Genomic DNA, 26,248 nt, shown 5'->3' on the forward strand with positions numbered 1-26,248 from the left:
TAAAAAAAAATAGTGCTAATGAAAACATAAACTGAAAATACACTTCACGAGAATAAAGAATTACAAACTGAATTTCAAGTTGGCTTACATTCACTGTGACATGGATGGGGCGTTAAACTTCAAAGATAAATAAAGATTGGCCCATGTGCAACTTTATCGTATGGCCTACGGTCTATTAGCCTAGTAGTATATACAGTTGTTTTGTTTATGTTTGGGATTAGGGTGGTTAAATTTTTTTGTTTTATGTTTTTAAATTATATTATTTTAATATATTATTGTTAAAAATAATTTTTAAAAAATAAAAATTCTTATTTTTATATAAAAAACATTTTAAAAAATAACATAACAACAACAACAACAACAAATTTTATAAAATACAGAGTTTGGTCCGTCGAGGAAAGCAAGCCCTCCAATGTATGTTTTACATTGCATTTTACAACACTAAAGCCTCGAAACTTGCAAAAAATCGAACCTCGTGATCAATTATTTACACACAAATAATCTATATACGCCCTGCCTCGACAAATAAGCATCATGAGTTCACAAAAATAATCGAGCAAAATTCAAGACTTTCGGGACAACAATGGCTCCAAGTGTGGCTCTGTAAACCTGGGAACCGAGGTTTTTTTATCACCTGACTCTAGCTCTGCAATTGATAAATCCTCTTCTCTCTGCTTCGATAACCTCTGGAAGAAACTTGGTTTGTCCTCAGCAAATGAATCTGAGTTCTTAGGAGTTTGGTTTAAGCTCTGAACGTGTTGAAGGCAAACTTGAACAGCATCATGTACTCTCACAAAGTACCACTCCTTACCAATGAGCTCCACGATACCAGCTTTTGTTAAGGTCAGCAGAACATCTTGGTTTGGATTGGCAATACAGATCTGCAACAGAACCCAATAAAAAGTAGAGATCATACTTGTGTCTCTGTATTAAAAGAACAGCTTGTATTTAAGTGTAACTTCCACCAAAACAGACACTCAACCTCAATATCCCGTGATTTGTACTCCTGGTGCAAGTCTTTCAAAGCTTGAACAGCACTGGAGTCTATATATGTAATGGCTACAAAACAATAAAATATTTGGAATATAAGTAACCAGATCGTTTGATGAGCCTTATTTTCATCCGCTTCATTTGCGAACTTGGCAAGCATTCTTGAAAAATTAGAATAAAAAATGTTGTGGCATTGACAGCCGCCACTGAACCCAGCGACTACAGCGCAGAAAATTTCATGAAAAAAAATTCAGAATCAGCATAAAAGAATGTGCGTGGAGAATACATTGAGATGAAAAAGAAAGCAAATAGTTTTGGTGGCAAAAAGTAACTTTTGCATGGATTAAAAGCATAAGAGAACGACAAAATGGAGATACATCATATATGTTCTATCTCGACCTTGTAACCCGCGTAGGATGAGCAATACTTACGTGACATCTCTAAAATCAGAAAATGAATCCTTTCGACTTCTGGCCCATGTCTGGCAGACTTGTCAACATCAGCTTCATATTCCCGTAACCTGACAAAGGAAATCTCAACAACCTAAAATCCAAAGAACTTGTAATCCTGGGTTGAATTAATTTAGGGAAACACAAAATTTCACCTGTCCTTTATGAAACTTATATTAGCAAAATAGATAGGTGCATCAACGCGAACAATCACAATTCCATTGTAAGTATATGCTTCTGGATACTGTTGGATATTTCTGTAAACAGTGGTTCCTGGAAGACGTCCCGGGACAGCTGTAGCGTACACCAAATTATACTTATTAAATATGTACTTTAAACTATAAGCATATCTACGATAAGCACCAATATAATGACTGATTTGAAGCTTGCAAACTTTATTTCCAGTTAACAAACCCCGCAAAAATTGATCATTTTATCACGATAAAAAGAGATATTTGGAAGATCTGATCTTTTAGAAGTTCAAACCGGAAGAAAGAAATCAAATACAGCCACAAGGAAGATGTAGATAATCATCATTGCCATAGCTGAGATACTAAAGCAATTGACAAAGATCATAATAATGATTATGCATAGAGCAGATTACAGAGATCAACTGGGATTCAGAGAATGATTAAACCTATTATTGACATGCATAAATACTAAGATGCAACAAGTCCCACTAACCAATGTGTGGATTTGCTGATTCGTGGATGACAAAAGCAAGTGATACTCCAACCTGCAGTTTCAAAACCAATTTTGAGTAAAAAAATGCTTCTTCCAGCAAGCCAGTAGCGTTCATGCATCAGGCGCACAATTTATACAACCATGGATTGTCAACCATTTGTATGAAGTTATGTCAAACTGAGGACCTAAAAGGACTTAGCAAGATTATCATGTCAAACTTTTGCACTAGAACAGCGAAAAAAAAGGTTGATTGGTTCAGTATCTTATAAACAAGCTGAGAAGGCAGTTGACATGGATCATTTGTGGACTTCAGATAAGTGGTGCATAAATCTTATATGTTACTATCCAAATCCCTTCATGTTTAACATAACTTCTTTAAATACTCACCCCAACAAGGACACCAATCTCAATGCCAAGGAACAATGTTGTAGCACTGGTAATGATCCAAAGAACAAAGTCTTTCTTATCTATATGCCATAAGAAGATAGCCTCATCATAATCCACCTGAAAAGAGACACCCGGACAAAAAATTTAATATATAATAAAGTTTAAGCCACAATCCGAACAAGGCAGTGATCAGCACAATTCGCCTTTGGATAACAAAGGAGCAACCACTACCAATAATATGACTTGTGCTCTTATATCATTCATTTGGTCAACTTCTACCCGTCATCATACATGACCTTGCTTGGAAAGCCAATACAAACAGATGTATTAAGATGTTCAGGAATCAGTTGCAGTCTTTCAAGGCTTCGTATCAATGCTTGAATGCATTGTTACACATCTTGCTTTCACGGACCAAAAAGGTACAAAGTAGATTTAGAGCCACAAATACTTGAAAAACATGCAATCATAGTAGAAATTCTCCGTGGTTGTTTTTTTTATTTTTTCTTTGAGAAATAAGTATCTTAACCTTTTAGAAACAATGTTTGCATGCTGTTAAATAGGAAAACACAAGAAGTCTCCAAAACTTCAATTTCACATGTGATGCAAAATCTGAATTGTGAATAGGCAGATAGTCATGTCATAGAAACGAAAGACCAGCAAGTTAATTTAATAGTCATACAATACCCATATATTATATTTTTTGAGGGGGCAGTTCTTTATGTAAGATATTCAGCTCATGTACGCTGGTATATAGATAACAAACTTGGAAAGCATTGATGTGAAACAGAATCTGCAGTCAACTCCTCAGCTTGTAATTTTAGCATGCTTACCAGGCCCATCACAGCAGAGATCACTATTGCAGCTAGACCACACTGCAAAGAGTAGAAAACACAAAATCCTCCATTAGCATCTTGAGAGAGAATATTTAGGCTCCTCAATCAACATGGATTATGATACAGTAGACATAAAAGCATTGAACAGTGATTTGCTTGGTAGCATCACATATCTCAATACTCTCTCTACAACTTGAATTGCATCATATATTGCAAAGCACTTCAAATCAGAATTTATTGATAGACATGACAGAACACCGTACAAGCAACCTCTTTCTCTACAGTTCTTCACAACCTTTATATTGCAAAACAGAGGCAACAGCTGGGCCATAGAAATAAACCTGTGGTATGTATTCGAATAACGGAGTCAAGAATAGAAGAGAACAGCCCATAATAGTTCCAGCTACAATTCCAGCTAAGCCAGTTTTGGCCCCACTGTCATTATTTACAGCTGACCTAGAAAAGGAACCTGCATATTAGAAAAAAAGAAGCTTATCATTTTATTGCAAATTCCAGAGTTAAACAGAGTGAAGGATAAAATATATTATCCAGGTCAAAATCCATGGTTAAATTTGGAGCTTTTATTAAATCCCACCTGTTGAAGGGTATGCTGAAAAGAACGAGCCCAAGATATTGGCCAAACCAAGACCGAACAACTGTTGAAGGATAGATGAAGTCAAAATTTCATTTTGTTACACTAGATTGTAGACCATGAATAGAGAACCAGTAAATAATTTTGGATGGGTCCTCTTATTTGTTTGCACAGCCAAGAAGGAAATCAAATAGCTCAAATATAAATTGGTAACAGGCATGATTATCCTATATTTATGATGAGATCAGAGGCATCTAGCATGCTACATTCATCCTTAAAAACAAGATGCTACATCATTAGGCACTGGCACCTTCCTTTTCAAGAACATACCTCTTGACTTGAATCCAACTCATACCCATTTTTTGCTGCCAAAGCTTTAGCGATCCCAACAGATTCCTAAATTTCAAAGATTAATTTGATTGGACACCGAACAAATCCAATTTAGAGAGCAATATTGTGAGCAGATGATCCTAAGAACTTCTCTTACCAATATGGCTACCCCAGTAATAAGCATTGCTGTTGGGATTAAAGACTTCGCATACTCAAATTTTTTTGGAATAGAGAAGCTTGGGAGTCCCTGGGGTATGTCTCCTACCTAAAGACCATTTTTTTAATCTCTGTCAGCTGTGGTATGATTTTTCAAAATTGAAAATGGAAGATATTCACCAAAAAAGGAAACAGTTGAAAGAAAACATTAATCAATAAAACATGTAACCATGAAAGTTTATATGAAATCCAAAGTTTTATTCGCCAAGATCAATAATAGTGTAAACTCTGTGACGGGACAGGTATGACTTTATGAAGCAGGAAAACCAACTTCTCCATTTTTGCATTCCTCTACATTGTATTACATCCTACCAGAAGTGCAAAACTAATATTACATGCAAAATTAGGCCCTTAGTTATTTAAATAGAGAATAGGTAGGACACATGGAATGTTCGCTCATTTAGATTCTCATAGCAGTGAAAATTCAAAAAACATTGGGATAGCAAGTATCCTAAATCTGTAACGGTTATTCATGGTTGGAGTGATTAAACAGATATTATGCTGGTAAATGACATATTTGAAAAAAAAAATAACAGGATTTCAATGTGGGCCATGGAATAAGGTTCAGGAGAGTCAAGTAAAAGCATAGATCAAATTGGGCATGTAGCTAAGATTGGTAGCAAGCAAATGCCTCTGCACATTTGAATCAATCAAGGTCCAGACACGCAAGTAGAGTTCCAAAGCCAAAGCCGAGATGTTTCTTTTCCTACATTTTGTGATTATGTAATGAAATTTGGGTAAGACATCACATAAAACACATAAAATTAATTGTTCTCACAATGCAAAATGTTGGCCACCAAACAACAAAATGTTCATAAGATGAATGAAAAAAAAACAGAGCAGCATAAACAAGCACTTCTTAGAAAAGTGCATGGACTTTAGAAAGAGTTCTAAGCAAACGAGTTGCCTCATCTCAACCGGATCAATGGATTTATTCCTATATATGAAACAAATTGTTTTACGGTGTTTCACTATATGTCGTTCTCACCAAAGAAATTGAGGATGGATGAAATATTTTCACAAACACGGTACCCAAAACGACCGCTGTAAGTGGACCTGCTGGTCGTAGGAACCTGAACTGCTTCCTTGATTTTCCCTTGACATAAAAAATCAAAGTCATAACAGAGATCTATGAAAAGACACTTCTTACCACTACCACAAAAATCTGAAGTGATTTCATACCAAATGCTTCATGACCAAGAGTACTGCAAGGATGCAAGATCCCATCACAAAAGGAGGCCAGGAGAACTACAAAAGAAAAACATCACCTGTGGTTAAAGAAAGGTATCGATGAGTGGTGATTGACATGATAGGGTAAAAAGGAAGATTAGAGTAGAATTTAAATAATCACTGGTAGTTGATTCACAAACTACAGTAAATAAAAGGACCAAAATAAATGATAAAGAATGTTCAAGGGCATAAATTCAAGTATTTAAAAATCTCATCACATGAAGTTATAGTTATCAGCCACCAAATAACCATAAAATCAGTGATTGAAGAGTGGTGGTAGCCAGAAATTCCAGCAAATGAAGTTCAGGAGCATACCGTTATGACTACATGCAAACAATTACCATCATCCATGTCACACAATTTAATCATCAGGCCAGAAGCCTTCATAGATAAGCTCTTCATGACCCCAAAATATGTACGATTGTTCTCTTAACAAGCCACAATTAACGGATTGCAATCAATTCTCTCTCCTCTTGAATAAACCTACCTTATGCGCTCCAGATATTATGCTTTTAATCAATGGCACAATCTTGCTACTTCGTACAACATCATACCCCAAGAAATACTTTGCTTGGGATAGTGCAATGACAATGGCTGAGGCAGTTGTGAAGCCAGAAATCACTGAGTGGCTGATGAAGCGGATAAGCCATCCAAGCCTACAGCGAAGAGGAATATATGCATCAGTCACTATGATAACAATATAAGCCGATAAAATCATAAAATAACTTCAGATAAGGACAGCTGCATATAACATCATGAACGAAAAAAGCAAGAGCATTTTTTAACTATATACGGTGAGTGTGGTACCTCAAAAATGCCATTATACATTCCATTATCCCAACCATAAATGCTAATAAAATCGCAAGTTCTGTATATAACTCGTCAGATAAATCCATTCCACCCAAAACATTAGACACTAGCAGAGAAACCAATGCCACTGGACCAATTGCAAGTTGTCGAGATGACCCAAATATGGCATACACAAAAATTGGTATAAAACCAGTATCTACCTTGCAAAACCAACAGAGCCATTCTAGAGTTAAAAAGGATATGATGGTAGAGTGTAGTGAAGTGAAGAGCAGAAAAACAATACATCAAAGCACGATATATATATATACACATCTATAAATATATATAATCAAATAGTGATATCAGTTCAAAAGATGATAGATGCTGTCATGATTAGATCAAATTTCATCTGTAAGGTGCTGACTCTCCTAAACCTAAGGCTAAAATAATCAAAATAAATTTTAATTAATTATTTATCATGTTTTTATACCTTAGAACTCTGCCACGGTATTGTTCTGGCAAGCACTACAAGAATTATACTATTAAAGGGAATTTCTGAATCCTGCCACTAAACATTCATGACAATATTTCAACACAAATATTATCTAAAGTAAGATTTACAACAAATATGATCTTATGGTAACTTACAGAGTCCATAAATTGGATGCAGTCCTGCTAATTTTGCGTATGACATTGCCTGTTCATTTACAGCAACCAAAAATCAATAATCCAACTCATGTACATAAAATGACTTCTGTAGTCACAAAATCACACTAAATAATTAGAAATGCTAGCACTAAGAAAAAAATATTACGTTTAGGGTGCCAACATCAGACTCCACAGAAAAGTAAAACCAGAGCAGAATAATAAAAAAAAAAATGTGTTTGGTTGCAGACAAATTGAAATTTCACATTCAAGAGATCATTTCCAAGCAACCAAACATAACCTAATCAAAAACAGGAAATCCTATCATCAATTTATTCGGATAAAAAAAAAAAGAAATCTGATTGGTCCCTTGTACAGTGTAAAACAGTAAAAGAGCAATCACTGAGATTTATGAGAACAGAAACATATCAAAATTATCCAAACCACTTGAAAATCTCACAATCTAATCCATCTTCGTTTTTCTTTTTCTGGTAGAATGATTGTAATCAAAACCATGACAAAATTAAAGAAAGCAGATACATGCATTACGTTTAACCATTGACAAAGCTCAACACATCTGTAAAACGCTGTTTATTCCAAATCTGATTCATTAGAGCGCATTTTTCTTAATAAACCAACCATAGAAATGTAAAATCGAGAGCAGTTAAAAAGCAGTGATTGAGACTTAGAGGAAAAAATATATATATATATATCAAAATCGTCAAAACAGTTAATTATTTGACAAGGAGTGATGATGATTTAACTGAAGAATTCTTCCCGAAATCATTTCCAGGAAAATCTCATCCATTGAATGAGTGGGTCACACTGGTGGATCCTAAATCCAACGGTGTAGATTTTTCGGGGAGTGATTTGCGGGGGGGGATTTTCAGTAAGATAGCTTAAAAAAGGTTGCAATCCAATCAATCTCAGTCGAGTGAATGGCTCCACAACAACCATAATCAAAGAACGCAGAGTCATGCACGACGTGTAATAGTTGACAACTGTAAAACTCTGTTTGGTTACTTAGAAAGTACAAGAAAATTAAAAAGATAAATAAAGCACGATTTTAAAGTTACCAACATCTCAGTAAACGATGATTAAAAAGAAAGGAAAGGAAATCAAAATAAGCTGAGTTTGAGTCAGTCAGCTTTGAGAGACTGTAGACTCGCAGATTTTCCTCTCTTTTCTTTCATTTTCCTTCAAAGCCAAACACTAAAAATGCAAGAGTTATTATTAGCTAACAAAAGAAGATTGAAGATCATAATATTCAATTACGTAACGGTTTTTGTTCGTCAGAGAGGGGGTAGAATTACCTGGGGGACGAGCATGATACCGACGGTGAGACCGGCCATGAGATCAGGCTGCAAATACTCGCGCCATTTATAAGTTCTAATCCAACGGTAACAAGGAAGAAAGGTGTCGATCCATTGAGAAGGAGTGGTTCGTTTTATTTTGGCGGTCCATCTCGAAAACATGGCCTGAGCCAAGGGAGCGGAGGAGGAGGACGTCGTGTTTGGGTGTTGAAGAGGAATGGTTTTAACAGGTCGGTTCGGCATGGAGGATCCGAGTGAGGAGGAGGAGGAGGCAGAGATTGTTGGAAGATCACGATGGCTTGAAGAGGCGTAGGTTATCTCCATGCGCACCGGTGGTGCCTCAGATAATACAAATGAGGAGGGAGCAGGCAGGTCCCTGGTTTTTCAGGTTGTGGCGCGGAGGGGTAGCCGTGATTCTATATCTGCTCCCGCAGTAAAGAAGAGAAGAAAAACGTGGTTTAATCTATCGCCGTTTGTTTGTTTTTGCAGTTGAAAGATAGGTATTAAAAATAAATTTTAAAAAACAATATTATTTTAATATATTTAAAGAAAAATCCAAATGAACTTTTTGTAAGGTTTGTAAATAGATAAATGACAAAGTTATAATAAATCAAATTAAATGTAACAAAATTAGGAGGAAGGCATCGTCACTATTAGCATTTGGAAAACTTCACATTGCATGACAATAATTTGTGTTCAATAGATTTTTTAAAAAATATTTTGAATTAAGAAAATAACTTAATATATTTTTCAAGTGAGAAATAAATTAAAGAACAGATAAACAATCTGCATTTGATAATTAAAACGGGCTGGGTTTACGTAAACAAGGCAGCTTTGCAATTTGCGGTCACGGATCGAGATGGCTCTGGCTGCTTATTTCTTTAATTGGTGGTGAGACAATGGGCTGAGAATTTAGCCGCTATAGACAGAGGAGATTCATCGGTGTACAGGGACGTGATATGGGGAAGGTTCATAGAGGAGAGAAGCATGACGAATCAGTTTTGTATACGCAATCATGCTGCCGTTTAGGCAGCCACCTACAATAAATAATAAAATAACATAGAAATAAAAAATCTTGACGTACATCAACAGACTGACTTCATCAGTTTTGTTTTCTTTATGTTTTAAAAATATTTTTAGAAAAATTATAATTTTTTATTTTTTATTTTAAATTAATATTTTTAGATATTTTAATAAGTTAATATTAAAAATATTTAAAAATATATATTTTTTTAATATATTTTTAAATAAAAAATATTTATAAAAAAAACAATTATATTTCTAAATATAGTTTTGCCAAAACCCAACCAGCTACTTTCTCTCTCCTTATTTTTATTTTGCTTTCAACTAGTTTTCCCTTCTTTGTATGCACTGGTTTATTTATATTATTTATAATAATAATTAATTTTTAAAGTATTTTTTTATTTATAAATATTTTAAAATAATTTTTTTATGTTTTAAAATTATTTTTAGCATTGATACAACAAAATATCTAAAATTATTTTAAAAATATTAATTTAAAGTAAAAAATAAAAAACATAAAATATAAAAATAAAACCAATGACAAATCATCACCCCAGAATCCCTGATTCCGGTTAGCTTGCTTCCACACCAATACCACTAGATTGAAATTTACCATAGAATTGAATGGGAAAACAGTGCTAAAGGTCTTCGATCTTTCTGTTCCTGGTTTCCAGGTGATGAGGATACAGTGAAAAGGAAAGAGAACAGAATTACTGGGGGCAGTATTTGCGGTGCATCTCTGAGGACATTGAAAGCTAATTTTTTATTCCACAAACACCATGTGACAGAGTATACAGGGATGAAGTAAATAATCATGGTTGATTCTTAAAATATTTTTATTTAAAAATATATTAAAATAATATTGTTTATTTTTAAAAAATTATTTTTAACAATAATTTATTAAAATAATTTGAAAATACTAAAAAAATATTAAGTTGAAGCAAATAAAAAATAAAAAAAATATTTTTTTTCAAAAATATTTTTAAAATACAAAACTAAACAAGGTAGCATCGTTAAAAAAATATGTTATTTTATATTAAAAAATTACTAGTTGTGAGCTACTACTTTAATACAACTGGAAGCTTAATTTGGTTAATAATTGGGTTTGTTTATTATGTGATCATCAATAGTTTAAACCGCAAACATGACCCATGTCATGTTATAGTTTAATTTTTTTTGTATAAAAAATATCAAAAAAATTAAAATCTAAGAGTATTAGATCTTTCTACAAAACTATATTTAAGAGCATTGAATTTATCTACAGCGTCTAATCTAAAAGAAATATTAATAATATTAATAATAATATTAAACTTACATGACTCGAGTTTTAGTGGTTTGGTTACAACATTTGATAAAGATTTGACTGCAAGGTCATGTCATAAAAGTGCGATGATTAAAAAAAAAAATTCAAATCAAATAATGAAATAAAAAAATCAACTAAAAAAATAAATCAAAGCATTATTCAAATGAATAGTGCTTTGCAACGAAAGGTACAATAAAATCTCTTAATGAGATCACATTAATCTAATAAACAGTAAACAAAACAAACCATGAATTTTAATTTCTAATCAAATCGATATTAAAAGATGAAATTTAAAGAAAAAAATATTTAAAAAAAATCTAAATTAATTGGTTTAACCCGTCAAATCAAGTTAACCAGTTAAACTTGGGATCCATGTCATGAAAGTATAATAACTAAATAGAAAAAATAATTAATATTAATAAACTAAATTAGACAAAAAAAAAGATTGATTAAAAAGAAAAGGGCAAAAAAAATTCTATAACTCATAATATTTTTTTCAAATTTATTAATTATTATATTAGCATTATTATAATATAAATAATAATATTTATAATATAAATAATAATATTAAACTTGCACTACTCAAGTTTAAGTAGATCTTGCTGCAGCGCCACACCTAAAAGCCTTAGGTCTGGCTGCAACATCAAACTCAAAAGTCTTAAATGTAGATATGGTTACAAAATTGTGTCATAAAAGTATAATAACTAGATAAAAAAATAAAAAATAAAATTAATTAAAAAAAATAAGGCACTATTCCAATTAATAGTGCTTTTGTGAGGGGTGATACAATAAAATCCTCTCACGAGATTGTGATAATTTAATAAAAAAAAATAAAATAAATCTTTAAGTTTAATTATCAATCAAATTGATATTAAAAGATAATATTAGAAGAAAAAACTAATTAAAAAAAAAGCTAAATTAACTAGATTAACCTGATAAACTAGGTTAAGCCATCAAATTTGGAATTTGTGTAATGAGAGTGTGATAACTAAATAAAAAAATTAATATCAACAAACTAAATCAAATACAAAAAAAAGATAAATTCAAAGAAAAAAACAAAAACCTATTACTAAAAGTTACCTACCTTTCACTATGAAGTTGCTTAGTGCAATCTATAATGAAGAAATTGAAATAAAAAAACTAATGAAGAAAGAAAAAAATGAATTAATTAGGTTAGCCTGTCAAATACAAGAATCGTGTTATAAGAGTGTAATAAATAAATTGGAAAAAAATAATATTAATGAACTAAATAAACAAAAAAATGTTTATTAAAAAACCTATATGTAGAAAAAATCCACGAAAAAAAAATTAAATTAACTGGTCAAATCTAGAATTCGTATCATTAGAATTTGATAACTAAATAAAAAAAACTTAATACTAACCAAATTAAAAAAAAATTAAAAAAACAAAGAAAAAAAACCAAAAACATTAGTTTTTTTACTGTGGATTCTATTGTGCAATCCACAATAAAATATTGATACCTTCTAGTTATAGTTAATTACAATATTAAAAGATGAAATTTAAAGAAAAAACTAACAAAAAAATAAATTAATTGAGTTAACTAACCAAATTAGGTTAACCCGTCAAATCTAAAATTCATGTCATGAGAGTATGATAACTAAATAAAAAATTAATATTGATAAACTAAATTAAACAAAAAAATTAATTAAAAAGAAAAAAATATGCAGAAAGAAAAAAACTAATGGAGAAGAAAAAAAATGAATTAACTGGGTTAATCCATCAAATTAGGCTATCTCATCGAATTTGAGATCCGTGTCATGAAAATTTGATAATTTAATAGAAAAAAATTTATAAGTTAACAAAAAATTAGTTGGATTAACTCATTAAACCCAAGATCTGTGTCATGAAAGTTTGGTAACTAAATATAAAAAAATTTAACATTAACAAACTAAATTAAAAAATTAGTTAAAAATAAAAACAATATAAAAATCCTAATTAACTCATTAAATCCAAAATCCATATCATAAAAGTTTGACAACCAAATAGAAAAAAATTTAATATTAAAAAAATAAATTAAATAAAAAAATATTCACTAAAAAAACAAAGAAAAAACCTAGCATTGTATATAAAAAGAATTAACATTAGCGCTATAAACTAAATTTAACATTAACACCTATTTTTTCATTATAAATTATATTGTACAATCTACAATGAAACAATATAAAAAAATTCAGTATTTTACTATAAACTGCATTGTATATTATGCAATACACAATAAAACAGATCCATTTTAATTAAAGTTAATTTCTGTATCATTTCACCATTTATTTTGATTTTATGTGCTATAAATTTATCCCTACAACTTCAATATTTGATCTTATTAACCACTAGAGATGTCCAAAAACCATTGTCGTTCCGTGGCCCATTAAACATATAACAAATTAATGGGCCATGGAGTTGACCCGACAAAAGTTCAAGTGTCGAACGATGCGGGTCAACCATCCATTAACAAATTCTTCAAGAGCTGGTTTAGTTCCCGAGTAGCATTGCAGCTTAATCATGATTTTAATTTTTTTGAATTTAAATTTTGGTATCATTTTAATATGCTAATTTAAACACACTGGAGCTTAGCAAAATCCACTGCCTCTTTGTTTTCAAGCTTTAACCCATCGTCTCCACCCCCTAATCACTGCAATCAAAGTCGTGTACCCGTCATAGAATTCTATTCAATAAACCATGCTCGCTGATCGATCATTAAACTCTGTTTAGTAAAGGAGTTATGCCCAGTTAATGTTCTAAACTAAAAAAAGTAGATGCAAACGAAGTAAAATAAATTGTGTTTGGTTGGAAAAACAATATGGAACCACATAAAATAAATTTGATCTCTATCTGTTTAAAATATATATATATATAAAACATATCCTAGTATCCTAATATATATAATAATCTTACATTAGCTAAATGATTGTTCGGGCAAGCGAAGTAATGAGACATTAACAGATTCGATAAGTGAGAAAATGAGACATACTAACCAGTAACTATCAACAGCCACGTTGGGTTGTAAGAATAATAGCTTGTTTTGTTTTTTAAATTGTTTTTTATTTATAAATATATTAAAATAAATTTTTTATTTTTTAAAATCAATACATTAAAACTTTCCAAAAAATATATTATTTAAAAAAAAAAACATTTTGCCTCTACAAAACCAATCACAAACGGGAAAAAGCAACCACTCGTTCTTAAAATCAAAAAATAAGATACGAGGATAATAGACGGGCTTACCACTTTTGATCATGCAGCAACGATACCATGTCAAAGGAACAAAGAATTAACACAAATCAAATCTACAAGTAGCCCATGATATACAGAAACAAAGAATATTTAGTGGACCGCTTATAGATTAAGAAAGGAATTCACAGTCGACAAGCCGGGAGCCACCATCTTTTATAAGGAATCCATTTTGCCACTCTGGGCTGACAAGACTAAAGAAGCATCCACGGAAATACTTTGTGCAAGAGAACCACAACTGGTGACAGATTAATAAATAGCAATTTCAAAGCTCCACACTTGGCTAATAGGAGAACCTCATTTTTCATAGTTTCAGGTAACTCGTCCCCGGACACCCACATTAATCTAAAAAAAAAGATCAGCACATTGATAAAGTAGGCCGACTGGATATATCATACAAATCTTTGATTCTCAAATGGAGAATCTGGCACTAAACAGCAGTAATAGATTTGTCTATATTCTCCCAAATTTAAGAGCTTCCAAGTTTTCCCAATTTGAAAACCCTTGGGGCCGTGGAATATACTACTAATTTACCAATCATCCTGCATACAACTCTGTCAGCATTCACTTTCCTCCAAATGGATTAGCTTGCATGGATACACACGGTGGATCATGTTAGAAGGTGACGCAAAATACAGACCACAACATGGTAATGAAGAGACCATATTCACTTGCCACTATGAGTGTGACTGTGCGTGCTCAGGCTTGTGGGTGTATTCATAATCAAGGTGGACAAAGGCACGCTCAATCTCTGGGAGTAATTCGAGCTTCTCTTGCAAAGATTCTCCAATGTCATGAGCCTCCTGCAAGGGCATGCTCGAAGGCAGGACTATGTCAACCTCGACAAAGTAGTGAGACCCAAAGGTGTAAGCCCGAACCGTGTCAATGTGTCTAATGGCCTTGTGATGGTTCCAGCAAAGGTATGTGAGTTTTTGTAGATAATCTGGTGTAGCGGATTTCCCAACTAGAGAATTCACGTTCTCCAACACTGTCATTGACCATGTGCGAATGGTGTACAAGGCCAGCTGTGCCAACATCAAACACATTTATTAAGCACAAGCAGCTGGAGCAAGTTAAGAAATAGGTTATCGTAACAATAAATTGATCTTGAATACAAGACTAGCAAATTGAAAGATTCAAATCCGCATCTATGAACTCTAAATCTTGATGCAGTCTGTTTGCATGCCCTGTTGCCTAAGAAGTCCAAAGAAGGTGAGTTGCGGTAGCTGTTTCGGTTTGAAAAAAGTTGTTTTATAAAAAATACTTTTAGTTAAGGTTGGTTTGGAAAAATATATGTTTAGTTAAAATAATAGTTGAAATTGAGGTTAAATAAAAAATAGTTTAATGCGTTTGGCTAGGAATGCTTTTGAAATTAAGGTTATAAAATAATTTAAAAAAATATTATCAGGAATAAAATTAAGATTACAGGACGAGTAAATTTAATTTACCTTAAATTAACTTTTTTTAAAAACCGTTCACGTGAACAGTGCGAGTGAAATCAATTAACTATACTGATTTAAAAAAAAAAAAAATTGTTCTTGTAAACAGTGTGAATGAATTAAAATTCACTGCATTGATTTTTCAAAAGGAAAAAAAATTATTCACATGAATAGTACATGAATAGCACAACGTGAATAGTGCAAGTGAATTAAATTCACTCGTACTATTTACGTGAATAAACAGTGCGACAATGGAGTATGGTCCACTGTTCACTGAACAGTGGAGCCATGCTCCACTGTTTAGGGGTTCCTCCCCCACAAGAAGCAGCAAAATGTGCTGAATTTTTTATGGGTCCTACCAGCACCAACCTGCAATTTTTCTTTAACCAAACGGTAATATCTGTGGCTGCGGGTGAACCTCACCCGCAGCCACATTACCAAATGGCATCTTATAAAAATTGAATATCTCAAGATGCAATAAATAGCTAAATTGAAGTGATAGATTCAGGTGCATTTGCCAAAGAATCAAAACTCAGATTGCAATGCAAGCACCGGAATGACCATGTTTAGACGGGTTTAACATTCTAGACAACCCTATTGTAAGTTCTTACTTGTAGCTCCATTATATAAGATAATAATGGTGAATTCAAATAGAATTGAGCTACCCCGATGATATTAGAAACAACAGGTAGGTGAGAGAGAAAGTGAGACATCACTTACAATTATTGCACCAACAGGATCCATCCATTCTTCCATATAATTAGCCATAAGTGCAGCAATTAGGCCTATGATATTAGTAATAACATCAAAAAAGTGATCCTGGGCATAAGCTTTGACGATCTCATTAGTAAACGAGCGACAGTAAACCATCAGCACAAGTTTAACCAAGGTCACTGATAGCATAATGCCCACAACCCAGCGCTCTTGCTCCTTGCTCAGATTAAAGTCATTCTCCTGGGAGGATCAGTAGAAGAAATGAGAGATATGATCATGCATAATCCTTAGAAGCACACCCAGTAGTTCCTACCTTCCCAATGACAGTGTGGTGCTCATTAACTGAAAACATTCAGAAATTGTAAATTTCAATGAATTCTACTTACATCCGAGTGCAATGTGCGTACTGATTCCAATATAATCTGCAATCCTAAAGTTGCCATGACAGAGGCGAAAACAAGAATTCCCTGAATATGGAAGTTAGAGAAATTTATTATTTCATCACGCACTTTTTTTCATATTAACACACAGAACAGATAAATATGCCCACTATTATTCAGACACATAGCAATAATAAAACTGAAAAACAGGAAAAATTTAGCAACAAAACAGCATCAAGATCACGATATAGTTTATAGCATTCGTATTAGGAAATCCAACCCGAAATCATGAGCATTGTTGATAGAGGACTGACCAATGGCTGCATGCGTTTCTTTCCAATGGGGTACTGATAAGGGTTTGGTGTTTGCATAGAGAATGCAGTAAACCACAGGATAAAGCCAGACAGAAGATCAAGAAGAGAATCCAACGTGGATGCAATGATGGCTAATGAACCACTTCTGACAGATGCATAAACCTTGGCAGCAAAAAGAACCATGTTTGCAAAATTTGATATTCTAATCGCAAAGGTCTCACTTCTAGCCAAATTTTCCTTCTCTTCCTGCAACAACAGTAGAAGCAGCAATTTCAGCTTAAACCATCAGTCACGCCCTGAACCAAAGGGAACAAAGCCAACACAAACCTGTGACATTCCAGGAATAAATCCACGCTCTGCCAAAGCATCCATTTCATTAAAGCCCTTGAGCATCTCCACCTGCTGCTGATAGAACTCAGCTACATCATCTTCAGGACCTAAAGCCATCAAGCGAAATAACCAAGACATGACTCATCCATTCTCTGTCTCATGCAATATACCATTATCCAGAGCACAACTACTTATCATGAAAGGAAGGGCTTTGCCAAAGCTTTTTGAAATCATTGACTCTAGTTCATGAAATTATCAACCTAGCCCGCATCTACCTACAGATTTAAACAAGGTTGGTATAGAAGCAAGGATAACTAAAATAAACTCTTGCCAATAAATTATGATTAGTTCTTCATCAATTCAATCCACCATATCCAATCACTTTTTAATAGTAATAAACAAGGTAGAAGTGGAAAAAAGAATATAATATGCATGTATTTACATTAAAAAAACACATACCAAACAACCCAGATTAGTTTTTTTCTTAACTCTCCAATTACACGCCCACACACATACTTGTAAAGATGGGAAATGAATTAATAAGTACAAGATTAGCAAGACCAAAGCTAACTCAGGTATATTAACGCCCCAGAGGGCTCAAATCTCCTTTGAATCAAAATAAAGAAAATAGTCGTTGTCATAGTTTGCCATTAAAACCTCATACTTGAAGTTAGATGAATAAAATCCTCCCAGACAAACACCAACCCATCAAATTTTGTGTTCCATACCAACCTCAGCTGCATTCAATGGTGAATTCACATAGCTAAGGCCAAACACTTACTGCCAACTTAATTAGACAGAAACATTCAAAAACATCCCAGAAAATAAGCAACCAAATTGTTTGTGACCCATTAAAAAAAAAGGATACATAAAACGCCAAACTTGAAAATAAAAAACCAATGATTTAATGCCCAAATAAGAAAAAAAAAATCCAACCGAATAACACCATTTAAAACCAATAAAATAAGTTAATCACTTTCAAAGAAGATTAAACAGGAACAAGCATAACAGTTTATTATTACTTTAATAAAACTAATCACCAAAAAAATTGACCATTTTTTTTTTTTGGAATTACCTAAAACTCCGTAGCAATCATGGATTCCACGAGGCGGTTTTTTCTCTTTGTGTTCTGGTGATAACTGATAACAGTTGAAGTTTAACCGCCATGACCCGTCACCATTTCTGTTCGGAGACAGCAGTGAAAGCTCCTCCTCGTTCTCGTTGTTCACCGGCTCCAACATTATACCGTTTGATTTTCTAGCAAGGGTGATATGTAACTTGGGTAACGTGTGCGATCTCTTAAGTAGTGGTGTGTGGTGGAAAAAACAGTGCGGGTGGCGAGAGCATTTTTGGAATGTGAAAATATGGCGACCCGTGAAGATGGAAGATTTATTGGGTGATGATGAAGGAGATTTTTTTAAAAATAATTTTTATCAAAATAATTTTTTTATTTTTTTAATTTTATTTTGATATTTTAATATTAAAAATATATATATATTCTATAAAAACATTTTCCAACCATTAAACAAAGGAGGTTATTCGAGAACGGAGATTTACGTCCGTCGATTTCTCCCGTCAAAGATGCGCTTATAGGCATGCCGCCTAATTTTCTTGATATTTATTAAAATATCCATCCACCACCCATGTAAGGGAAAGTGTTTGCGATGAATGTGTCTAGAAAATAAAATTATATTACATGTTTTGTGTGGTTTCTAAAACTTCTATTTTTATTTAATGAATTAGTTTTAAAAAAATTAATGATTTTTGAAATAATAATTGTATTTATCAGGAATATTTTGGAATAAATGAGAGATAAGGCAGATAGTTATGGCGACGCTAGTGGAGATCCTACCTTGCATCAACTGTGATACGCGATGCTGTTGGGATTTATGAAGGGTTGGGGACCGCATTGAAATATACGAGATGGCGGATGGCTGGGTGTGCTCTGCCATCTGGAAAATCACGTGGTCTACGTGGTGATCTATGATTGGACGGGTAGGTGAAGCACGTGTTATATGTCCCGGGGGAGTGGGATGCCGTGTGGAGATGAGTTAAACGTGTAGGGTTATGATGAATAAGGAGGTGCCCGTTGTGATTATCTCGTGGGACCTGGTTTGATAATTTGGATCAGGATCACGGAATTATCAGTTTGGCGTTTAGTTACTATTTTTTAATAAGAAATTAGAAACAATTGGAATAAAATTGAGAAATTTTCTCCGAAAATAAATTTATTTTACATATTTTCCGGAGCGACATATCCTCCACCTGTCTCTCATGGGACGTGACTGTTCCAGGAACCTAAATCACATGATCCTGATATGCAAGTGACATGTTGAGGATGCATCTGGCAACCGTGGTTTTGGTTGCGCCATATAAGAAGCATGACACGTTGGTGACAGAAAATTCAGTTAAACTGAAAAAAATCAGAAAAAATTTAAATTAAATTGAGAAAATTATAAAAAAGCTGATGAAACTGATTAAAATATTTTAAAAAATTAAAAAATCAATTTGAACCAGTTTCTATTAGTTTTTAGTTTGTAAAAAAAAAAAATATTATTTTTATAGATAAAGACAGAATTGAAAATAATCAACTCTAGAAAGTTGTACCAGACAGTCGGATAAAATTCACAAGGTTTCCGAGTGACCTCGTCATCTAATTGCTTGAGGTCAAATACTAAGATGTTGTGGATTCGACAGAGTGAATAACGTTGTCTTGAAAATCAATTATAAAAAGATATAAGGTCTCTTTAAAATTCCAAATCACTCCACTCTCGATTGACAAGGTGACTTTCCAAGTAACTGCCGAGATATATTGTCTTTCTATCTTCGGATTCGAAGATTTGATTTTAAAATAATTGTAGTGGGGAGAGAGGGGAAAAAACAGCTGATGCAATATTCGTCTACAAAAACAGCTGATGCAGTGTGGTTGTCGTGGAGAACCCGGCAAAAGCGCTCGCTAACGTGGCATGGAATCGCTTCTTCTGCGCGGATGAAGGGTGTATGGGATCTGATTGGTGTAATTTTTTTAGATTTATTTTTGTTATTTTTTATAGAATGTTAAAATTATTAAAAAACATCAATTTAATATTTTAATTAAAAAAAAAAAAGTTTATGTATTTTTCTAATTAGATACCTGAAGAACCATCCATAACAATAAATGCATGAAACAAAATATTACCGGTTTTATCCAACTTGTTTTGCTACAAATTAGATATTTTTTTATTATGCGAGATAATTAGCATGTGTACTTACATGTTTTTTAACACGGAATAAAAAATATAACTATAAATAAAAAATTAATAACAAGTAATAAAATATAATAAATATAATATATGTCAATAAAAATATATAAAATTTCAAAATAATTTTTAAAATTACATCAAAAAACAAACAATATTGCAGTAGTTACAACAAAATATTATTTTCTTGATCTTTGTATGGTGGTTTTTTTATAAAAAACATAAAGAAAAAAATAGAACACAGATTGCAATACTATTTAAAGTGTAAAAACAAAATTCTAAGAAGAGAGTGTAAAGAAAAAAAATGAAAAACTAAAAAAATATTACAAGAAAAAATGGAAAATGAGGGAAAAAAAAGGTGATGGATAGGAAGTGTAGAATTATAAAAATATAGGAAGTGTAGAATTATAAAAATACCATGTATATAGAAAAAAAACAAGAACTTGTTTTCTAGATTATATAAAAAAATTGAAAATTATATTTTTATCATCGCTACAACCATTATAATATAAAATTGACAATATTTATAATTATAAAATTTTTACATGAAAACACCATTTCCTCCGAGTACATTTATAATGTTACTAAAAAATGTTTAGTTATGGATTTTATTATTTTTCAAGACATAAAAAAAATCAAAACCAGGAAACTAAATTAAATGATAGAAAAAAACCTAGATGACAAAAAAAGAAAATCAAAAACATGAATTCAAAGATAATTGAATATCTTTGTGAAAATATGATTTGGATTTAAAAAAATACAAAGATGATATTCATTAAAAAAACAATGAGATAATGATATGTCAAGTCAACCTGATTTAATATGTTAAATTTATAATTTAAATCACGAGATTATAATAATTTTATAAAAAATAAATTAATTATATAAAAACCAAACCAAAACATATTATAGAAACCCATAAAAAAACCAAAAATTTAAAAAGGAATTCAAGATGATATTTTTTTTAATACTGAGATGGCAATATATTTAATTAATTTAATTTCATGGATTAAATTGTCAAACTGATTATCTAGATTGTATATTAAATTGGGTTTAATAGCTCTATTTTTAAGCTAATTTTCACTTTGTTGTATAATAACAAAAATGAGTATAAAAAAATTCAAGAGTTAAATTAAAAGAAAAAAAATAAAGGACAACAACAAAAATAGGACAGGGGTTTTAAGAAAGAAAGAAAGAAAGAAAGAAGATAAATAAATCTATGCACATTTTATTCTCAATCAAGATCATTTCGTTTTTTATCCTTGATTAGGTATCTTTAAAAAATAAAACTAGTTTTATTTAAGATTTGTATATGTCTCTCCTAATAAATATGTTTTAAGATCAAACTTGTATTTTTATTTTTGTAGAGGTATAATAATATTTTAACTACTAAAATAACATCTTATTGATAAACTATTAACTATTTTTGAGAAAAACAAAGGACATATAATATATGATATCAACCTTTCTAATAGCTGAATACATCAACTTTTTTTAATTAAAGTTTTTTTTTTGTTTTTATGTTTTTTGTGGTGTGTAGCCTTTCACGGCAAAAAATAAAAATAATAAATTTATATTTTTATTATTGTGTTTTTTGTCTTTGTAGCTGGCTCTAAACAACAAAAATAAACATACACTTACCATTATATGCACTAACCAATTGATTTATAGGGTATTTTTAGTGTGTGTTAACTATTTTTTAAAAGTTTTTTTTTTTGCAATGTTTTTTTACTTTTAAAAATTTATTATTGCCACTAGCATATTAAAATAATAAAAAACACCAAAAAAATTCAAATTTTAACAAAAAAAAAAAAGAAGAATAACAGTCTCTTCCAAGCACCTCTTACAAGACAGAGATATTATATAACAACCAGATAAATATACTAACATGATTCACGGTTAATATAAATAATCAAGCAGATCTCGTAACATTTAGCTAGCTTGCTAGCTGTCACATGAAGAAACTAATAAAATCCAAATCATGACTGTGCCTTCTTCCCTGATTGCACGACGGAATTTACACAGACAATCCCATTTCTCGAATCTCCAATTGTTTGCACTCCATGCAATGAAACAAGGCTTTTCATTTTCATATTCTTTATAAATAACTCCGGAGCTCGATCCAATCATGTTACGGCAGAAAAGCGTACGTAAGATTGGTCGTAGCCGACCATATCCTCGTGAATGATTACTGACGTCGACGGTGGTTCTGTCGCGAGCATCACTGCAAGCGCGGGTCAGATTCCTGGACCCACGATTGGCTGTTCTTCACTCCAAGAAACTAGCTTCGTTTTTTTTTAACATCATGTCATTTGAAGTATCGCTGCAAATCATTGCTTTAAGGAGTGGTAGAATAAAATTCTCTCATGTGATAATTTAATAAAAAATAAATAAAATTAATTATAAAAATTAATTTTTAATTAAAATAATATTAAAAAAATAATAAAATAAATTTATAACTAAAAGATATTTACCTTTCATTATGAATTTACATGGTGCAATTTATAATAAAAAAATAATATATTTTAGTTGTAGTTATAGTATTAAAATATGAAATTGGAAGGCAAACCAATGAAGACAAAAAATAAATTAATTAGATTAACTTGTCAAATCAAGTTAACCTGTCAAACCTGAGATTCATGTCATGAGAGTATAATAACTAGATAGAAAAAATTAATATCAATAAACCAAAATAAATAAATAAAAATCAGTTAGAAAGAAAAAACAAAGAAAAAAACCCATATGAAGAAAAAAACTAATTAAAAAAATTAAATTAACTAAATTAACTCGTCAAACTCAGGATCTGTATCATAAAAGTTTGATTGCAAAATAGAAAAAAAAATATATTAACAAACTAAATTTAAAAAAAAATAAAAATAAAAAAGGAAAGAGAAAAAAACTTCTAAACAGAAAAAAAATCACATGAAGAAAAAAAACAAATCAAGAAAAAAATTTGAATTAATTAGGTTAACCCTTCAAAATAAGTTAACATGTCATACTTGAAATTTGTATTCTGGAAGTTTGATAATAAAATAGAAAAAAAAATACAGGTTAACCCAAAACTAGTTGGTTAGCTTGTTAAACTCAAGATCCATGTCATGAAAATTTGATAACTAAATAATTTTTTTTTAACCTTAACAAGCTAAATCAAATGAAAAAATTAGCTAGAAAGAAAAACCGGAAAAAAATTTGAGTCAACCTGTTAAACTTGAAATCTGTATTATAAAAATCAGATAATTAGATAGAAAAAAATTTAACATTAACAAATTAAATTAAACAGGAAAATATTCATTAAAAAAATGCTTAGCCTTTTCACCAGGGGTTGATTATATTATCAAAAGAAAAAATTGGAAGGAAAAAGTAAATGAAGAAAAAGAAAAAAAATTCGAATCAATTGGGTTGACCCACCAAATATGGTGAACCCATCAAACCTGAGATTTATTTTATGGAGTATGATAACTAAATAAAAAAATAATATTAATGAACTCAATTAAATAAAAAGGATTAATTAAAAAGAAAAAAAACAAGGAAAAAAAATGTAGAAAAGAAAAAACTAATAAAAAAATAAAAAAAAATAAACTAGCTAGGTCAACCCGTTAAACCATGTTAGTACATCAAATCTGGAATCCGTGTCATGAAAGATTGATAACTAGATAGGAAAAATTTCAATACTGGCAAGCTAAATTTTTTGAAAAATATTTAAAGATAAAAAAGGAAAAAAATACTAAAAAAAAATTAATTTAAAAGGAAAAAAACTTGCACAGAGAAAAAAATTAATGAAAAAATAAATAAAATCTGAATTATCGTGATTAACCCTTCTAACCAGGTTAACTTATCAAATCCAGAATTCGTGTCGTGAAAGTTTGATAACAGAATAGAAAAAAATTTACGGGTTAACCTATAATTAGCTTGGTTAACATGTGAAATTAAGGATCCGTGTCATAAAAATTTGATAACTAAATAGAAAAAAAAAATATAACATTAACATACTAAATTAAATGATAAAATTAATTAAAAAACTAGAAAAAAATTCATTTTAACCTGTTAAACCCGAAATCTATGTCATGAAATTTTGATAATTAAATTTAAAAAAATTTAACTTTAACAAACTAAATTAAATAAAAAAATATACATTAAAATAAAAAAAATACATAATTTTTTCACTATAAACTACACTATATAAGATTAAACATTTTAGTTGCAGTTAATTAATAACAATATCCTTTTCCCCAGAGAATTAATTTTATTTATCCATGGATACTATTAAAAAGTAAAAACGATAAAGGTGTACTTGAACTCATTTGGTTAATAATATCCATTGTTATTGGAGTTTAGCATTTCTTCTATGTTTTTTATTTGCATGTTTTTTTAATTATAAATTATATCAGTTTATTTTACACTAGTCAATGACACCTTGTAACTCTCGAATAGTATGCATATAATCCATGACTTTCTAAGCGGTGCTACTTCTTAAAACGACTTTCATGATATATTATTTCACAAATTTTATTTACTATGCCGAAACAAGAACTCTATCTCCGAAGATCTTTTCAATTTGTTTTAGCTCTATATTAATTTTCTTGGTATTTTAATTTTTTAATTTTTTAATATCATAAATAAATATTATTTTAATATCTTTTTTAATGAAAAATATTCTAAAAATCAATATTCAGCACAGTTTCAAACAAGAAAAGATGAAAATAGATAAAAGTACTGAACAGGTGAACATGATTTTTAAAATAATAGGTGATGTGAAGTGAGATTAGCTGGCATAGATATGCTCTTGACTTTCTTGTTTATTGTCGAGTGTGAAGTGGACTTTTCTTTGACTAGCTGGTACTCGTTAGCATCTCCGTGGGCAGTATTTGTCTTTCGAAGACTCGAGTACATGCTTCTTCCAGTGCAGTCCACGGCCCAAATTTGCAGGCCTGATTCGCTCAAAAAACCTGTAACAAGAGGCAGTGAAATTCGTAGCAATGAAGGCCGAACCCAATCCCATGATGTAGGTTGATGAGGCATCGTTTAAAAAGGCGGTGAAAATCATATTTTATAATTTTTTTTATGGATTATTTTAGTATATTAATATTGAATAATTTTTTTTTAAAATTAAAAAAATATTAATTTAATATATTTCTAAATAAAAACACTTTAAAAAATAATATTCCCAACTATGGATGTTTTTTTCTAGACCGTATCCCTTTTTTTTTTTTTTATGTTTTCATTAGACTAGTCTGTGGGCATTTTACTTCTCACAACTTGCTTAAGGTGTATATAGTGATTCACGAGGCTAATTCTCTCACATTAATGAAATCCCGATCCTCCTTTTTTCTTTTTCTCCCGTTAAAAAATATATTTATAAGCACTACGCTGGCTGAATATATAGTACGCACAGATTTCACAAAGCAAAAACTAACCCTGGGCTAACCTCAATCGGTCTATTAACAAATTTATTAAATAATATATCGTGTTTTATTTATTTTTATATTTTAAAAATATTTTTGAAAAAAAAATTTAATTTTTTTATTTACTTCAAATTATTATTTTTTGATATTTTTATATTATTTTAATATACTAATATAAAAAAAATAATTTTTAAAAAATAACTATAATTACGTTCCCAATCCAATCTTAAGCCGTCGACGAATGGGGCATGGGGTGACTCAATGGAGGAATGTTGATACTTTGAGAAATAAACTGAAAGGAATTCTAGTTTTAGAATCGATTTAAGTATTAGTAGATAGGTGAGGGACTAAATTGCAAGTTTGCTAAAAAACTTAGTTTTTCGGGGAAAAAATTTGG

At 31.0% G+C, this 26,248-nt stretch overlaps 2 protein-coding genes across 4 annotated transcripts; both read right to left on the bottom strand.

Annotated features, from left to right (window-relative positions):
- Positions 1 to 356: 356 nt before the first annotated feature.
- LOC105127484 (sulfate transporter 4.1, chloroplastic-like) lies at positions 357 to 8,923 on the bottom strand. Of its 3 annotated transcripts, none has more exons than XM_011028802.1 (17): positions 8,459 to 8,923; positions 7,149 to 7,197; positions 6,519 to 6,717; positions 6,199 to 6,367; positions 5,664 to 5,729; positions 5,470 to 5,577; positions 4,423 to 4,530; positions 4,266 to 4,331; positions 3,939 to 3,999; positions 3,685 to 3,812; positions 3,341 to 3,382; positions 2,511 to 2,627; positions 2,124 to 2,175; positions 1,595 to 1,733; positions 1,422 to 1,510; positions 983 to 1,059; positions 357 to 881 (listed from the first exon to the last, which is right to left on the bottom strand). In XM_011028802.1, the coding sequence occupies exons 1-17, from the start codon at positions 8,780 to 8,782 to the stop codon at positions 564 to 566; spliced, it is 2,112 nt and encodes a 703-aa protein (XP_011027104.1). In that variant the 5' UTR covers positions 8,783 to 8,923; the 3' UTR covers positions 357 to 563. The 3 variants fall into 3 exon arrangements, with proteins under 3 accessions (XP_011027104.1, XP_011027106.1, XP_011027105.1); XM_011028804.1 differs by having other exon boundaries at positions 6,519 to 6,721; positions 8,459 to 8,508; XM_011028803.1 differs by lacking the exons at positions 4,266 to 4,331; positions 4,423 to 4,530.
- Positions 8,924 to 14,312: 5,389 nt separating this feature from the next.
- Positions 14,313 to 18,601, bottom strand: LOC105127485 (metal tolerance protein 11-like). The gene is made up of 6 exons (XM_011028805.1): positions 18,286 to 18,601; positions 17,208 to 17,317; positions 16,881 to 17,126; positions 16,573 to 16,653; positions 16,193 to 16,426; positions 14,313 to 15,058 (listed from the first exon to the last, which is right to left on the bottom strand). The coding sequence occupies exons 1-6, from the start codon at positions 18,449 to 18,451 to the stop codon at positions 14,711 to 14,713; spliced, it is 1,185 nt and encodes a 394-aa protein (XP_011027107.1). The 5' UTR covers positions 18,452 to 18,601; the 3' UTR covers positions 14,313 to 14,710.
- Between the last annotated feature and the right edge of the window lie 7,647 nt (positions 18,602 to 26,248).

The sequence above is a fragment of the Populus euphratica genome, unplaced genomic scaffold (genome assembly GCF_000495115.2).
Source record: "Populus euphratica unplaced genomic scaffold, PopEup_1.0 scaffold13.1, whole genome shotgun sequence".
In the NCBI taxonomy this organism is placed as follows: Eukaryota; Viridiplantae; Streptophyta; class Magnoliopsida; order Malpighiales; family Salicaceae; genus Populus; species Populus euphratica.

What these genes read in the sequence shown, in the direction of transcription:
- LOC105127484 (XM_011028802.1), bottom strand. Translation starts at nt 8,782, where the DNA reads ATGGAGATAACCTACGCCTCTTCAAGCCATCGTGATCTTCCAACAATC. An exon ending in GCATCCAATTTATGGACTCT is followed by an intron (nt 6,718 to 7,148) that starts GTAAGTTACCAT and finishes TTTGCAAGGTAG; the next exon opens with ATACTGGTTTTATACCAATT. An exon ending in TCTCTGCTGTGATGGGCCTG is followed by an intron (nt 2,628 to 3,340) that starts GTAAGCATGCTA and finishes GTCTCTTTTCAG; the next exon opens with GTGGATTATGATGAGGCTAT.
- LOC105127485 (XM_011028805.1), bottom strand. Translation starts at nt 18,451, where the DNA reads ATGTTGGAGCCGGTGAACAACGAGAACGAGGAGGAGCTTTCACTGCTG. An exon ending in TTATTCCTGGAATGTCACAG is followed by an intron (nt 17,127 to 17,207) that starts GTTTGTGTTGGC and finishes CTGTTGTTGCAG; the next exon opens with GAAGAGAAGGAAAATTTGGC. An exon ending in TACGCACATTGCACTCGGAT is followed by an intron (nt 16,427 to 16,572) that starts GTAAGTAGAATT and finishes TGATCCTCCCAG; the next exon opens with GAGAATGACTTTAATCTGAG.